At 43.2% G+C, this 15,799-nt stretch overlaps 1 protein-coding gene across 1 annotated transcript in view; it reads left to right on the forward strand.

Annotated features, from left to right (window-relative positions):
- ABCC2 (ATP binding cassette subfamily C member 2) overlaps positions 1-15,799 on the forward strand; it is a 68,481-nt gene that overhangs the window by 16,665 nt on the left and 36,017 nt on the right. Inside the window, exons 9-17 of the mRNA XM_007108787.3 lie at positions 767-944; positions 3,808-4,062; positions 5,121-5,186; positions 7,392-7,529; positions 8,067-8,213; positions 9,370-9,454; positions 10,177-10,243; positions 11,887-12,013; positions 13,513-13,689. Coding sequence (XP_007108849.1) covers positions 767-944; positions 3,808-4,062; positions 5,121-5,186; positions 7,392-7,529; positions 8,067-8,213; positions 9,370-9,454; positions 10,177-10,243; positions 11,887-12,013; positions 13,513-13,689 — 1,240 coding nt within the window. The remainder of the gene's footprint in view (positions 1-766; positions 945-3,807; positions 4,063-5,120; positions 5,187-7,391; positions 7,530-8,066; positions 8,214-9,369; positions 9,455-10,176; positions 10,244-11,886; positions 12,014-13,512; positions 13,690-15,799) is intronic.

Consider the following 15,799-nt stretch of genomic DNA (forward strand, 5'->3'; position numbering starts at 1 on the left):
CCTTGTATGTGCAGGCAGGAGCCTGTTAATAAGTTTCCATTCTTTTAAATGCTCGTAACTTTCTTCAACCTTACAGGATTGTGTTCATGAAAAGCACAAGGCATTTTTCAAGATCTAAAATTATCTGAAAAATCATTTAGATCCTTTAGCCTCCCTCTTTTCCACGTCCTTCTCCTCATAGGAAGCCAGATGCTTCTTAAGAGTGCTTTCTTCTTAAACAGAACTGCTGTTAGCTGAGTCATGTCCAAAAGGTGGGCCTCATACCCCAGGAGAGGCTTGTACATAGTCTTTGTAACCTCATTGCTCCACAGTCAGGCACTCAGTGGGAGGTTCGGGTTAATCGGGACAGGACTTCAGTCTGCCAGGATCTGTGGAATGAACTATCCTCCAGGGGAAACCCTTCTAACTCACGCTGGATACATGTCCTAATTCCTTTCCAGGAATCAATCAACTTGCTACATAACAACCTCTTTTACCAGAGGGTAGGGAAAGAGAGCGTCAAAGAAAGCATTGCAGTGGCAGCTTTGTGGAGCACACATTATCCCGTCTCACGGTCATGGGTCGTCAGCCCTTAGCCCTTGCTGCTCATCTCCAAAAAAGGCAAGAGTGCTGGCATGGCTGTGGAGCTCAGTCTTCCAAGAACATTGAACAATTCTGGTCACTTTTGTTGCCAACAGGGTAGGATAGCGTAGCTGGCTGTGCACAAGGAGGGTGAAGAGCCCTCGGAGGCTTGACGCGCACCACTTACTTGGTTTTGCTCTGGCAGATTGCTGATCTCCTTTGCAAATGACCATGATATATATCTGTGGACTGGGTATCTCTATTCAATCCTCTTCTTCGCCGTGGCCCTCATCCAGTCTGTCTGCCTTCAGTATTACTTTCAACTGTGCTTTACGCTGGGCATGAAAGTACGGACCACCGTCATGGCTTCTGTATATAAGAAGGTAAGTGGAATATGCCAGGCATCACCAAAGAAAATCCCCTTTGTAAACGTGAGCATTTCTTCCAAGATTGAGGAAAATTTGATGGAAATGATAACTGACCTCAACACTGGATTTTGGCTAAACATACAGCCTTCTTTAGCTATTTCTTTGGAGATGAAAATGAAAAGTGTGTACACAGACATAGAGCGTCTGTGTGTGGGGGGTGAGGCACACTCCAGGGAAAAGCTGGCAAGCTGTTCTCTGCCCGGGATCTGCCTCTCAGCTTTGAAGGCTTGCATACCATCCCTCTCTTCCTCCCTCTCTCCACAAGGTGACAACACCTTGGGACAGAATGTGAAGTCAGAAAAGAAGCTGGCCAAGGGCAGACTCGTAAAATCACCAACATTTAAACCAAATACTACATGAAACTTGGCTCATAAGACCTGGTGTGTCCATCTCAAATCACAGTTTTGCCATAGACTAGAACGCTTTGTGAACCAGGACTCCATCTCCCCGGACTGACTTTTGCCTAGTGACTTCTTTTTCTCAGTCTTGAGTAACGATCAACACTTCCTCTGCTTGATTCCTTTTTTGGATTTGTAAATACCTTCACACTGGTTACTAAGTTCTGCAGACTTGGGAGCTATTCCATTTCCTTAAGATGGTTTTGCCCATCTTCCCTCTGACACGTTGCTTTTAATGTTTAACTTTCTCAGAGCAACTTTATTTCCCTCTGTCCTAGACACCAAGGTGAATTCTCATTTTTTCCCTTAAGAAATGAAAGTAGAGTCAAATATATCTCAGTTTAAAAAATAAATTAAAATAAATGAAAATAGTGACTACAAGCCTGAGGAGAAAATTCCTCCATTAGGAGATGATACTTTTTATAGGTCAGAACATCAGTCGGTTGCCTTTTCTTCCTCTTTTTCATCCACCACTAGAGCGTTCCATCATAGTGATTTCTCTGTTACAGTTCCTGATTTTATCCTTTGCTTTCCTCTCTTAAAACTCCAGTGTGTCTTTTGTCTTTCCTGAGTAAATGTTGACTCATCGAGAGACCCAGAGAGGTGATCCAAATGTCTTTAGATCAGAAGTCTGGTCAAGTTCTTTGATCTCCCAGATACCCTCACACTGGAATTTGTCTTCTCCAAAATTAAAATTTTAATCCCCTTATTCCTTCTGGAGATACTGTATTTCTGCTGGTTTGCAGGATATGAGGTCACTAACCAGGCTGTCTCAGACATTTCTGTGAACATACACTTTTACAATTGTGATGATTCATTTCCACTACTTTGATTCTTAATATTGATATATTCCAGGTTTTGCAACTGTTACAATCCATAAGGAATGTGTAAAATAGAGCCCTTAATGAGACCTTCATTCAAATAAATATTGCTACTAAAATAGAATTTTTTTTTAAAGATTTTGTTTGATGTGGACCATTTTTAAAGTCTTTATTGAATTTGTTACAGTGTTGCTTCTGTTTTATGTTTTGTTTTCTTGGCCCCAAGGCATGTGGGATCTTAGCTCCCTGACCAGGGATCTAACCCGCACCCCGGGCATTGGAAGGCGAAGTCATAACCACTGGACCACCAGGGAAGTCCCTAAAATAGAATTTAAAATTGACTAATTTTATATGTTTAGATTGTGCTTATTGCAAAAAGAAAAGTATATACCTTGAAGGGTAATTAAATGTTACTTTTTGTTTTTGTTTTTCAATACCAAAGGGGAGGAATAGCTGTGAAATGATGTCTCTAGAACCTTGGAAGGCTAACATTTTAGGAAATTTCCTTCTTTTTACTGTACAACCAAGAGTCCTGATATATTCTAAAGACTTTATTGATGGATTAAGATGACAGTAGAGCTTCTAGGAGGAGGATGAAGGTGATCTCTAGGGCCACTCATAGCCCATACACTGGCTTGTGGGAATTAGAAGAAGGCTTTCTTTCATTCCTCTGGAAATATGTAGCCCACACCAGAGGGTGGCTTGGTGAGCATAGTACAAGCTGGTTTTATGCACCCACCACCCACCCCCCAGCCCCTTGTCTGGGAGCATTTGTACAAGGCACTGCTGTAAGTGACAGACTGTGGGTCTCAGCTTTCTGATCTCTCTAGCACGAGAACAAGAGGCTCATGCTGCAAGATTCAGGCATCTAGATATTGCCCTCAAATTCCTGACAATAAACAAGTCATTTTGCTTCCAGTGTGTGAACCCCGCAGCTCTCCTCACCATTCTAAGATCTGTGTCCTCCTTGGGAATGGTTGCAACCTCCTCACAGTATGGCTCCAAATAACATTGCCACATTAAAGTCTGCAAGGCAAGAATGAATACATGCTTCTTCCTTTCATCCCTCCGTTCCTTCCATCCTTCAGTATTTGATTTCCCTACTGTGTGCATGTGAAAGCGGTAGTGAATTGGACAGATGTAGCCCTTGTCCTTACAGAGTTTACAACTGGTGGAGAAACAGAAAAACAAAATTACACAGTGCAGTGTGGTGAATGTAATGGCAGAGGTAAGTACGGGTTGTTAGAGGAATACACAGGAGAAATATCTAACCTAAACTTGGGAGTCAGGGAAGTCTTCTGAGAAGAAGTTCCATCTAAGTTGACACTAAGAGATAAATAGGACTTTTTCTGAGCAAAAAAAAAGTGTGTGTGGAGGAACAGATGTTGGGGAAGGTAGGAATAGCAGGAAAGAGTGGTCAAGAATGAGAGAACGCGGTGTGTAAGATTTAGTGGCAAGAAGATCACAGCCCCTTGGAAAAGTTGTGATCATATGGAGTCCATCCTTCTACTGTCTTTCACTTCCTTCCTGAATTTCCCCTCTCACTCCCCAGTATCCTTGGCCTTGTCCAGGTGTCCCAATTCCAATCTTTGTTTTTAGGCGCTGACTCTCTCCAACAAGGCCAGGAAGCAGTACACCATTGGAGAAACAGTGAACCTGATGTCTGTGGACGCCCAGAAGCTCATGGACGTGACCATCTTCATCCACCTGCTGTGGTCAAATGTTCTACAGATTTCCTTGTCCATCTACTTCCTGTGGGCAGAGTTGGGACCCTCAGTCTTAGCAGGTGTTGGGGTGATGGTGCTCCTAATCCCAATTAATGGGGTAATCGCCACCAAGAATAGGGCTATTCAGGTAAAGAAACAGTCACTGGGGACATGTTTATGTTCTTCAAAGTCTAAAGTTTTTACTTCCTCTATTCTGACTTGTGATTGGAGTTTGAGCAACGCAAAGCTGATAGAAGACTTGCTACTGTCCTAGATGAACTTGGCTTTATCTTCCCTTTTCATCTTCTGACCACTCTTAGGGTTTATATACTCTGTCTTGATTCATGTTCCTCATTGGAAAGAGAAGAGCCACCCAGGAACCCTGCATATAACTCTTACACCCTGCTCTACTGGGCTGTTCTTAGAACAGTGATTATTGGCCCTGTTTCTCCATCATAGCAATGCAAACCAGCCATACAGAGCAGTCACATGAGCGACCCAAATTTTAGGCCTAAATCCTGGCAACCAACCCTGCTACCACCAGGTAGCAGGGCTCCATGTGGACAGTTGTTAGCTATGCCAGAAATCATATTTTGGCTGGGTGAACTCAATGGTGTATGTCATTTAGTCCTTCATTTGTTTTGCATTCATTTAGTTGCAAATATTTAAAAAATATTTTTTGTATATCCTACTTTGGGGGGAACACAGCAGCAAATTAGACAAGGCTCTTGCTCTTGTGGAACTTACGTTCTACTTGGGGTGGAGATTCATGCCATAAACAAGTAAAAGCAAAGAAGGAAAATGTCAGTTATGATAAGTACTATGCAGAGAATTAAACAGGGTGATATGCTAGTGAGTGGGTGGGTGGCAGTTTTAGATTATGGGATCAGGAAAGACCTCTGTGAGGAGGGGACATTGAGCTGAGCTCTGGACAACACCAACCTGAATGTGAAGGAGGAAGCCATGGAAAAAACAACCTAGGAGGAGGGCACAGTCAGGCCAAGGCTGTTCAGGTTCAGAAAGAAGCTGGGTGTGGCAGGGGCGGGGAGGCAAGGAGGAGAGTGGGAGAGACACAGCCCATCACTGGGCACCTCAAGTTCTCACCAAGTGACAGCCACAAGCACCACTGAGATTTAGTATCTGCAGCAAATCCGGACCCTCTCACATGGAAGTGTGTTCTGTGTTTGTTTTACTTTTTCCTGGCAGGTTAAGAATATGAAGTATAAAGACAACCGTTTAAAGATCATGAATGAGGTTCTCAGTGGGATCAAGGTGAGAAGCTGAGTGTAGGTGACTCTCTGGGCACAATGACAGCAACAGTGGGTTCTTGGGCTTAACAAACCTGCCTAGAGGTTGTGGACTTCTGCTTCCGGGCCTGTGATGTGTCCCATGACTTCTGATCCATTAACCCAGAAGTCTCCTGTTTCTTCCCCTGGTACTCCTCTCAGGACCTCTTTTGATAATGATTTCTATTTAATTATGTTAAATGGCTTGTTTTGTTTTTGTATTTTACTGTAGAGATTGTCAAATGTGCGCAAAAGTAAAGAGAATGGTTTAATGAAGCCCCGTGGATTTATCACCCAGCTCCAGCAATTATCAGCATGACCTAACTTGTTTCATCTATTTTTTTTTTTTTTTTTTTTTTTTGTGGTATGCGGGCCTCCCTCTGCTGCGGCCTCTCCCGTTGCGGAGCACAGGCTCTGGACGCGCAGGCTCAGCGGCCATGGCTCACGGGCCCAGCCGCTCCGCGGCATGTGGGATCCTCCCAGACCGGGGCGCGAACCCGGTTCCCCTGCATCAGCAGGCGGACGCGCAACCACTGCGCCACCAGGGAAGCCCAACTTGTTTCATCTATATCCCCACTCCCCACTTCATGCCCTGCTAGATTATTTAAAATCAAATCTCAGATATTTTGTCATTTCATTTGTAAATACTGGGTATGTATTTCTAAAATAAGGACTTCATTTTTTTAACATAACTACAATACCAATAGCATACCTGAAAAAAAAAAAACAGTCCTTTGATACCATTAAATTTCTCCAATTACCTCCTACACGTCTTTTTAATTTAATTTTATTTTACCATTCGTTAGTTTGAATAAGGATCCAAAAACTGTCCACACATGGTATTTAGTTGATAGTGCTTTTAATCTACAGTAGTCATTTGGTCATTTTAGAGAAAACAAGTTGTCTTGTTCCAATGTTTCTTGTAAATTGGTGGTTAGATCTAGAGGCTTGAGTAGATTTTGGCTTGTTTGTTTTTTGTGTTTGTTTGTTTGGGGTGGGGTTGAGGGGCAAGGATACTTTCAGAGAGTGCTTGCTTCCTAACTTAGCGATGATGCGTGTTTATGGGGTCCAGGCGTTGTCAGCCTGACTCATCCCTTATTGTGTTCCTGCTGTTCTTTCACCCAGAGCAGTGATTTGTGGCCCTGGCAGCACATTTCAATTCCCTGGGAAGTTTGTAAACCCACTGAGGCTTGGGGCCTACTTCAAACCATTTCAATTGGACTCTGTGGGGGTGAGGCTCAGGCATATATATACATATATATATGTGTGTGTGTGTGTGTGTGTGTATTTTTTAAAGCTCCCTAAGTGATTCTAATATGCAGCCAAGGTTGAAAACCACTGTCATAAAAGTTTTAGCAGCCACTGATGATCATTGCCTTGTTCTATTATTTCATTAGTAGTTGCAAAAGGGTGATGTTTTAATTCCATTATTCCTTTGGCATTGCTTAGCTGGAATTGTGTAATGAAGAATGATCTTCAATCACCTAGCTGGTTACCCTAAAATAAAGTTTGTACAGGATAGGCAGGATAAATGCAAGCTTCTTTCCTCTATTTACTAGTTTTCAAAATAATGCATTTTCATCCTTCAAAGGTGACCAATAAATTCTTTTTTAATATATACGTTGTTTTTGAATTCATGAACTTTAATATTACCCTAAACCTCTTGAAAATGAAAAAGAGGTCCCTTTGAACATCCTGATATTTCTCCACACAGAGCTCTATATGCCTTCTTGCCAATGTGGCAAAATGAAAACATAGACCTGGTTTTGGGTCTCAGCTCTACCACTCGCTAGGGTGGTGACTTTGGGCAAGTTACTTAGTCTCTCTCAACCTGTTTCCTTATTGTTAAAATGGATGTAGTAATTCTGGTAGAGTAGGTGGCTACCTTTTCCTGGTTTGCCCAGAACTTTCTGGGTTTAGCACTGAAAGCCCCATATCCTGGGCAACGTTTAATCCCAGGCAAAGTGGGACAGTTGGTCACACTTAGGACTAAGTAAGATAATGTATATAAAACTTTGTATACCTAGTAAGTTGTCAATAAATACAAGTTACCTTTCTGTACTCACACTTTATAATCTGAATTTCTACTTCCCCAATTTTGGGGAGCATATCCTAAAACATGGGTGGATGGTATGCACCTGATGTCCTTTTGGGGCAACAGTGTAAGCTGTGCTCTTTTCTATCCTATTAGATCCTGAAATATTTTGCCTGGGAACCTTCATTCCAAAACCAAGTCCACGACCTTCGTAAGAAAGAGCTCAGGAGCCTGCTGACATTTGGGCAGTTGCAGTCTGTGATGATATTTCTTTTATACTTAACTCCGGTGCTGGTGAGTGACGGGAGTCGGTGGGCTGGGTCAGCTTCCTGGAGAAGAAGGTCTGTTTAGATAGACTGCCCGCACCTATAGGCCTGACCCTGAAACCCAGGGACCCATCAAGTCCTCATGCTGCTATTCCTACCTCATGTCCCCAAATCTAGTTTCACCCTTGTGCACAATTTGCTGGTCTTGCCGCCCAGAGCGGCAAGTTTCCAGGGGGTTCAGCATGAATGTGGTATCCAGGCATGGTCTGCGTGGGAAGGCTTCTCATCTTCTTGGGGAGGCCACGTGGGTCTGTAGCGGAAGGGACACTGATAACAGGAGCCAGGAGACTTGAGCTCTGGTCCCAGCAATGCCATTAGTTGACTTTATGACCTCAGGCAAGATATTTCCTCCTCTTCTGGGCTCAGGTTTCTCATGTGTAACATGGGAGGGTTGAGATAATCCTAAGACTCCTTCCACTCTGATACGGTACTGTGTTCCTGAGACTTAGAACAAGGCTGCTTGATCCCTTTTAGGAATAAATCACTGATGGCTTTGCTTTTCCAGGTGTCTGTGATCACATTTTCCGTTTATGTCCTGGTGGATAGCAATAATATTCTGGATGCAGAAAAGGCCTTCACCTCCATCACCCTCTTCAATATCCTGCGCTTTCCCATGAGCATGCTTCCCACGATAGTCTCCGCCATGCTCCAGGTAGGTAGGAACTCTCTCTAACTGATTAGCTCTGGTTAAAAGCCTTAGAGTGTAGAATGACTGGTCTGTCATATCTCATTTCTAGCTTCTGCTGGTGAACCTTCAATGAGAGAGATATTTTTGGTCTCTGGAGACCAACAGTTTGATTTAGTAAAATCACAAGCTCGTTGAGCCCCAGTTTTTCTGACTATAAACTGAGGATAATCATCACAGTCTCATCCATCTCCTTGTGAGGTATTTATGTAGCATTAGGGAAATATGGCACAAAAGGAGAGAGAAGGCTTCTCTTTGGACGAAGCCACATACATGGTGGTAAAACCAAATGCAATCTGGGAGCCTCAAGCTGTCAGAAAATGGGCCACAGGGAGTGTTTGGGTCCTGAAAACTGAGCACAGTCACTGAGATAGGCCAGGTACCAGACCTCAGGAGGACGTTCACAGGGCAGGTGGCAGACTGGCGAGGCAGCCAGGATGACAAAGTGTGGCGACCTGCATTCATCCTGGAGGTGGCTGGCTTCAGACAGCTCAGGCCATAGGAAGGACTGGGGTTTAGGAAAAGACCTCTCCCGGTACTGGAGGGTGTTAAGGAAGGCTGATAGATTTGGCTGATGAAGAAATAACATGCTCTTTTTAGATTCAGATAGTTTATCGCATAGAGAGCAAAGGCAGGATCAGCAGAGGTGACAGCTCCCTGCGTAACAAAGGGGCCCGATGACCACGGCATGTGGGCAGTGAGGCACTGTGTGGGTCATGGACTCAGTTAAAGAAGAACATGCCAGGGGCCCAGTTACCAGAACCAGACAGAAGTTTTGTCTTAGAAGAAGGCAGAAGATAGTTTCTGGAACTAAGTCCAAAGAACAGTAGAATTGACCTCCCCCCACACCACAGTGAGTTTTCTGGGGGGCTGAAATAGAGCATCTTAATTTCCCCCTGTTCAGAGTGGGCTGGCCCCCAGGGCCGAGGTGTGGCTGAATCACGCTGGGGAGGGGGGCCGGGGGTAGGGGGCCAGAGGTTCCAGGTGTGGCAAATAGCAAATCATGGGCAAGAAGCCTGGCAGGTTGACTATCTGCTTCCACATCCAAGGCTGATGACGAAGTCAAACTCCTCTACTTGTGCTTGTTATTGAGGTTTTTTTAATCCTTTATGTCCTTCTCTAGGCCAGTGTTTCCGTAGAACGGCTAGAGAAATATTTGGGAGGGGATGACTTGGACACATCTGCCATTCGACATGACTGCAATTTTGGTAAGTGAATTTGGAAGTTGCATCCCATATATATTCACAGTGCTGGCACCAGTACTTTGCAGCAAGAAACTGATGGAAAGGGAAAGCTAGGGGACTTACCTCGCACCTATATTTGCACAGTATGCGTACTGTTATTACTTAAATTATGCTTTCATTTAGAACAGATTGCTTAGCCAGATTGCCAAGCTAAGCTGCGGCAGCTATTCTGAGGATAAGCAGGGAATCCTGCAAAGGATCTAGAAAACAGAAGTCAGGATGGAGCCAAGCATGTGGAATTGGGAAGACAGGCTGGAGTGAAAGAACACACAAGTTCTAAAGGTTTAAGGATTGGGGTCATCCATAGTCAGAAGGAGCAGTGGGTCTGGAATCCAGGGCAGGGAATGGCTGAGTTTATATTCGGAAGTGGAATTTATACAGGAGACTAGGCAGCAGAGGGCCTGGGAATGTACCCAGACTGTCTGTAGCCTGGGAATGTACCCAGACTCTGTAGACCAAGAATCTGGGCTACCAACAGGCTTGGGACTCCTAAGTAAAAAAAGGACATCGTATGCAGGCAACTCTTGGTCTCATCCCAGGAGCTTTCATTTGCCTCTTGTCAGCTCAGGAGTCAGCATCTTGGGCTCTGCTGGAGGAAGCAGTGAGGGATACCTGAAGGCTAAGAAAGGGCAGAGAGACATGTGGGGACCTACATCTGACTTAAAGAGGGGACTTTTTCTCAACAGACAAAGCTGTGCAGTTTTCTGAGGCATCCTTTACCTGGGACCACGATTTGGAAGTCACACTCCAAGAGTGAGTTGCCTCCTTTTCCTCTTGCTGTTTTTTAGGATTCTCCTTGCCAGTCTTGTTATTGAAAAATTCCATGTAATATAATACATGGGGAAACGAGCTATGTGCATGTGTTCAGTTAGAGACTAGTGCAGGCTAAACTCCTCGAGGGATGAACTGACAGCAAAGATCCTGAGCCCCTGTCCCTGTATCTACATCTGCTACCCTGCTTTCCTACTGTGGGACAGTGCACATCCAGCTGAGAGCCTATGAAGACATTTATTCTCCAGATGGAGAATAAATAATTAATAAGAGAATAAATTAATGGAGAATAAATAAATAATAATTTATTCTCCAGATGGATGGAGGTAGCGCGAGAATAAATAATTAATAAGAGAATAAATTAATGGAGAATAAATAAATAATTAATGGAGAATAAATAAATAATAATTTATTCTCCAGATGGATGGAGGTAGCACAGGGTTGGCAGGTAGCCTAGGTCTCTGGGTATGGTAGTGGATACACACAAGAACCTGAACTCAATTTAAGTTCATTTATTCACTTAAGAATAGTAATCAAGAAAAATCTGCCTTCTTTCCCCAGAGTGGTTATTGGGAGCTGCCTCTGTAATCAACTTCAGATCCTGGAATTTTTCATCTACATAACCCATTCTCACATTCCCCTGCCTTAAGCCAACCCTTTCTTGCCACATTGCTGCATGTAATGTGTTCCTTAAGCACTGCATGTACTGGTACACCCAACTCAGCCACTGAGCACAGCACCACAGAGTACACCAGGAGTCCAAGCAGGCCAGATTTTTTCTTCACAACTGAGTATACCTGATCATCTCCCTGCTACACCCGGAACTTTCCACATTTCTCTCCTATTCCTAGATCCTTTAACATGGACTCTGGAGCTTGCCCCAGCATGTGTCAGGCCAGAAGCCCCACCTCTGAACCCTCCCAACCTGAAAGCCTCACTTTGCAGAGAGCAGAGTGGACATAGCTCCCACTTTGCTAGTAGTATAAGTCTGGAAGGAGTCCAGCTCAATGGGCAGGTTCAGAAAGCCTGTGAACAAGTTCCCCATGTTCCTAATGTTCTAGGGACTCAAATAATAGGGCCAGAACAGAGAGTTTCCAGGAGCCTGGCCCAGTGTGGGCCCCTCCCCAGCCAGACTCAGCCAGATCTCCAGGCGGAGGGGAGCAGGGAATCTGTGCTTTCAACAAGTGTTTTATTGAATGGTTATTCTCATTGAATGGCCAACTTGGGGATACATTAATCTGGTCCAACCCCATTAGTTAGAAATGAGAGTCCAGGAGAAGTGACCCTCCAAGATCACGCAGCTCGGCAGTGGCAGGGTTGGGACTTGAAGCAATAGGGTCTTGTTCAGGGGTACCACATTGGTTCTAAAATAATTTTTCCAGTGGAAACTCACATTTGGCACAGAGAACTTATATATGAGGGCTTACTCTCTAAACTCTTAGAGCAGAAAAAAAAATCATTAGAGAAATACTTTGGAGTATTGTATATGCAAGACAAATTTTCCAATCTTGAGGGAAAATCTCCTAATAATCAGACTTCCTATGGAGCGTCTGAGAAGTGGCTTGAACTCCTGAATAACACCCCTCCACACACCCGTCTCCTTCAAGTGCACTTCTCTCTTTCAGCGTGAACCTAGACATTATGCCAGGCCAGCTGGTGGCTGTGGTGGGCACTGTGGGCTCTGGGAAATCCTCCTTGATGTCAGCCATGCTGGGAGAAATGGAACATGTCCACGGGCACATCACGGTCAAGGTGAGAAGGAATGCCAAGGAGAAGACTTCGGACACTCAATGTGGTCTCTTGGCGCTGCCTTCTCATTGGGAGAATGAATTAGAATCTGATAACTACTCCTGTCATGTTGCTGTAGGTGAGGTCGTGGAGACATCTGGGAGATTGTAAATGGTAGATTCTTTGCCCCACCCCACATATATAATCATATTCTGGGGTAGATTCTAAAAACCTGCATTTTTAATGAGCTCCCCAGGTGATTCTCATATGCATACTAAAGTTTGAAAACTGTTGAATAGAGATGTCTTCTATCAAAGTATAGGTAATTCTACTATATCTGTGTTTCTGAAAACCTCACGTTCTGCGAAACTGTACAATAAAAATAATAGGACCTGGGGGAAAGAGTTGGAACAGATCATTAAAAACATATGTAACTTTGTAAACAGGGTAGCAACAAAAACAACAGCAATAACAGTAAAAACAGTAGCGCTGTAAAATCTCCACTGACAATTACACCCAGCTTCACAATTAGTTCTGGGCCTCTCACCTCTTCCTTTGAGAGCTGGGTGTTTGAGGGCACTTGCTTCCAGTACAAAAACATGACAGAGTATAGATGTCATCAATTATAATTTTTTTAAATAGAGAGGAAATGTTTTCATGGCATCTCCATCAGTACTCTCAGCTTCCCCAGAGAGCTAAATTTAGGGGAAATTATAGGTATTTGGAATCATTTAACCAGCCACTACTTGCACCAAAAAGAGGCACGTCTATAGATTTTTAGCTTTTCTTAAGATCTTCATATATTGCTAAGTATTTATTCTTAATTATAAGAAAGCTTGCCCCTAATTGCTTTACAGTGACATGCTTGGAAAAATTTTAAGAACCAACACTTCTTCCACATTATACTAACATTATTCCCTGATTTACTGATTACTAATGAGATAATTTGCATTAAATAAACATGCAGTATAGCAGAGCAGACTCTACAGAGTTAACTCTGCCTCCTAACTCCTTTCAGGAAGCTTTTTCTTGCTAACTCATAACTGGGTTTGTCCTCAAACACAGGCATTTATCAGGCTCCATCTCTCATTTGACACGATCTGTTTCGTGCATCAGCCTGGCACCCAAATTTCAATCTCTCAGTTCTTGCTTCCTAAGATGTTGTCTATACCATTCCCCCATCAGTGTTGGCCCTCTGTTGGTCCTAGTAAACTCTCTGGGGTCTGACTAAAACCCTGTTCTAGAAGCAGCACGTGCAGTCATCCTCCATTTTTTGGATCATTGTTAGAGAGTGATAGTCCAAAAAAGGAGACTTTAAATGATGCATAGGATATTGAATCTTTCTCCCTGGATGGTGCAATAAATACATCACCTTTAAAAATATCAATTGCTCAGTCAGCCTGACATACATTTAAAAAAAATCTACATTCCATTTGTTCCTCCCAACTCCTGCCACCCCCTCTTTCAACACTGCATTTCCAGAGGTACAAAACTGTCATATGGTCTGACCCTTCCCATCCTAGGGCACTGTAGCCTATGTCCCACAGCAGTCCTGGATCCAGAACGGCACCATAAAGGACAACATCCTTTTTGGGTTGGAGTTGGATGAAAAGAAATACCAGCAAGTTCTGGAGGCCTGTGCCCTCTTCCCCGACTTGGAAGTGCTGCCTGGGGGAGACCTGGCTGAGATTGGAGAGAAGGTACTTGGGACACCAAGGGGCCTTGGAGGGTGAAGAAATAGTGAAGGAAAAGAGTAAGGGTGGTGAAGAAGTACATGACAGTAAAAGAGTTGGTCAATTTTGATGGTCAAGCCTGGAACAAACACCAGACAACATGAGTTTGCACAATACTTTGTGCAAATAACTCAGAAATTTAAAATTTTGTACCTAGAAGCAAATATACGAACTGTGTAATCTAAAGGAGAGATGACGAGGCTAGGACCTGAGAGGTTAACTAAGAAGCAGCTGACCCAAATTTGACCTCACAGGTGGAGGGCCAGAGGCAGACTACAGCCTAGTTGTCCTGACTCCACTTCTGTATACCAGTGAGGGCCAGAGTAGGGTTCTAATAATCTGCTTTGAACACATAGAAATTTAGAGTATATTATTTTCTCATGTTGTCAAATGCCTTTCTTAAAAATTAATTTTTAATGACTGTTTTGAATTATGAATATAGCATAATTTGTTTAGAAATCCCTGATTACTACATATTTGGGATGTTTTTATACTCTTTCCCCATTACTAAACATGAATATAGCAGTTTTTTGGGGAAAGATCTTGAGATGTTACAAGACTAGTGAAGATACAGCTCTAGAATAATTTTGTTCATTAATTCAGCATATTTTTATTGAGTACCTACTATGTGCCATACACTATTTTAAGTGCTGGAGTTACATCCACAAACAGAGAAAATCTACCCTGATATAGCTCTACATTCTCATGGGGAGGAAGCAACAACAACAACAAAATAAGTAAATTATATGATATAAAATGGTAAGTTGGCCATGCTTTTAATTATTGGGCCTAAAGTTATTTATTTGAATCAAAGATATTTATTTGTATAAAGGAACTTGTGTTACTGAACTGAACTTGGGTCTGGCTGCCCACCACACAGCACAGCCAATCTACTGACGTTGGGTTGTGGTGAAGGAAAGTACAGCGTTTACTGCAGGGCCCAGTAAGGAGAATGGTCAGCTCATGCTCAAAAGACCCAAACTCCTCAATGGCTTTCAGGGAATTTTTTTAATTATTATTATTTTAAAATATTTATTTATTTATTGCCTGTGTTGGGTGTTACTTGTGGCATGCGTGATCTATCGTTGTGGTTCATGGGCTCTTCTCTTTGTTGTGGTGCGTGTGCGGGCTCCTCGTTGTGGCACTTGGGCTCCAGAGCATATGAGCTCTGTAATTGCGGCACACGGGCTCTTTAGTTGTGGCACGTGGGCTTAGTTGCCCCGCAGCATGTGGGATCTTAGTTCCCCAACCAGGGATCGAACTGGTGTCCCCTGCATTGCAATAGAGACATTTTTTTTCTTTTAACATCTTTATTGCAGTATAATTGCTTTACAATGGTGTGTTACTTTCTGCTTTATAACAAAGTGAATCAGCTATACATATACATATATCCCCATATCTCCTCCCTCGTGCATCTCCCTCCCACCCTCTCTATCCCAGCCCTCTACGTGATCACAAAGCACTGAGCTGATGTGGCTGCTTCCCAATAGCTATCTATTTTACATTTGGTAGTGTATATATGTCCATACCACTCTCTAACTTCGTCCCAGCTTACCTTCCCCATCCCCATGTCCTCAAGTTCATTCTCTATGTCTGCGTCTTTATTCCTATCCTGTCCCTACGTTCTTCACAACCATTTATTTTAGATTCCATATATATGTGTTAGCATACGGTATTTGTTTTTCTCCTTCTGACTTACATCACTCTGTATGACAGACTCTAGGTCCATCCACCTCACTACAAATAACTCAATTTCATTTTTTTATGGCTGAGTAATATTCCATTGTATATACGTGCCACATCTTCATTATCCATTCATCTGTCGATGGACACTTAGGTTGCTTCCATGTCCTAGCTATTGTAAATAGGGCTGTAATGAACATTGTGGTACATGACTCTTTTCGAATTACAGTGTTCTCAGGGTATATGCCCAGTAGTGGGATTGCTGGGTCGTATGGTAGTTCTATTTTTAGTTTTTAAGGAACCTCCATACTGTTCTCCATAGTGGCTGTATCAATTTACATTCCCACCAACAGTGCAAGAGGGTTCCCTTTTCTCCACACCCTCTCCAGCATTT

Source organism: Physeter macrocephalus, chromosome 20 (genome assembly GCF_002837175.3).
Source record: "Physeter macrocephalus isolate SW-GA chromosome 20, ASM283717v5, whole genome shotgun sequence".
NCBI classification, from domain to species: Eukaryota; Metazoa; Chordata; class Mammalia; order Artiodactyla; family Physeteridae; genus Physeter; species Physeter macrocephalus.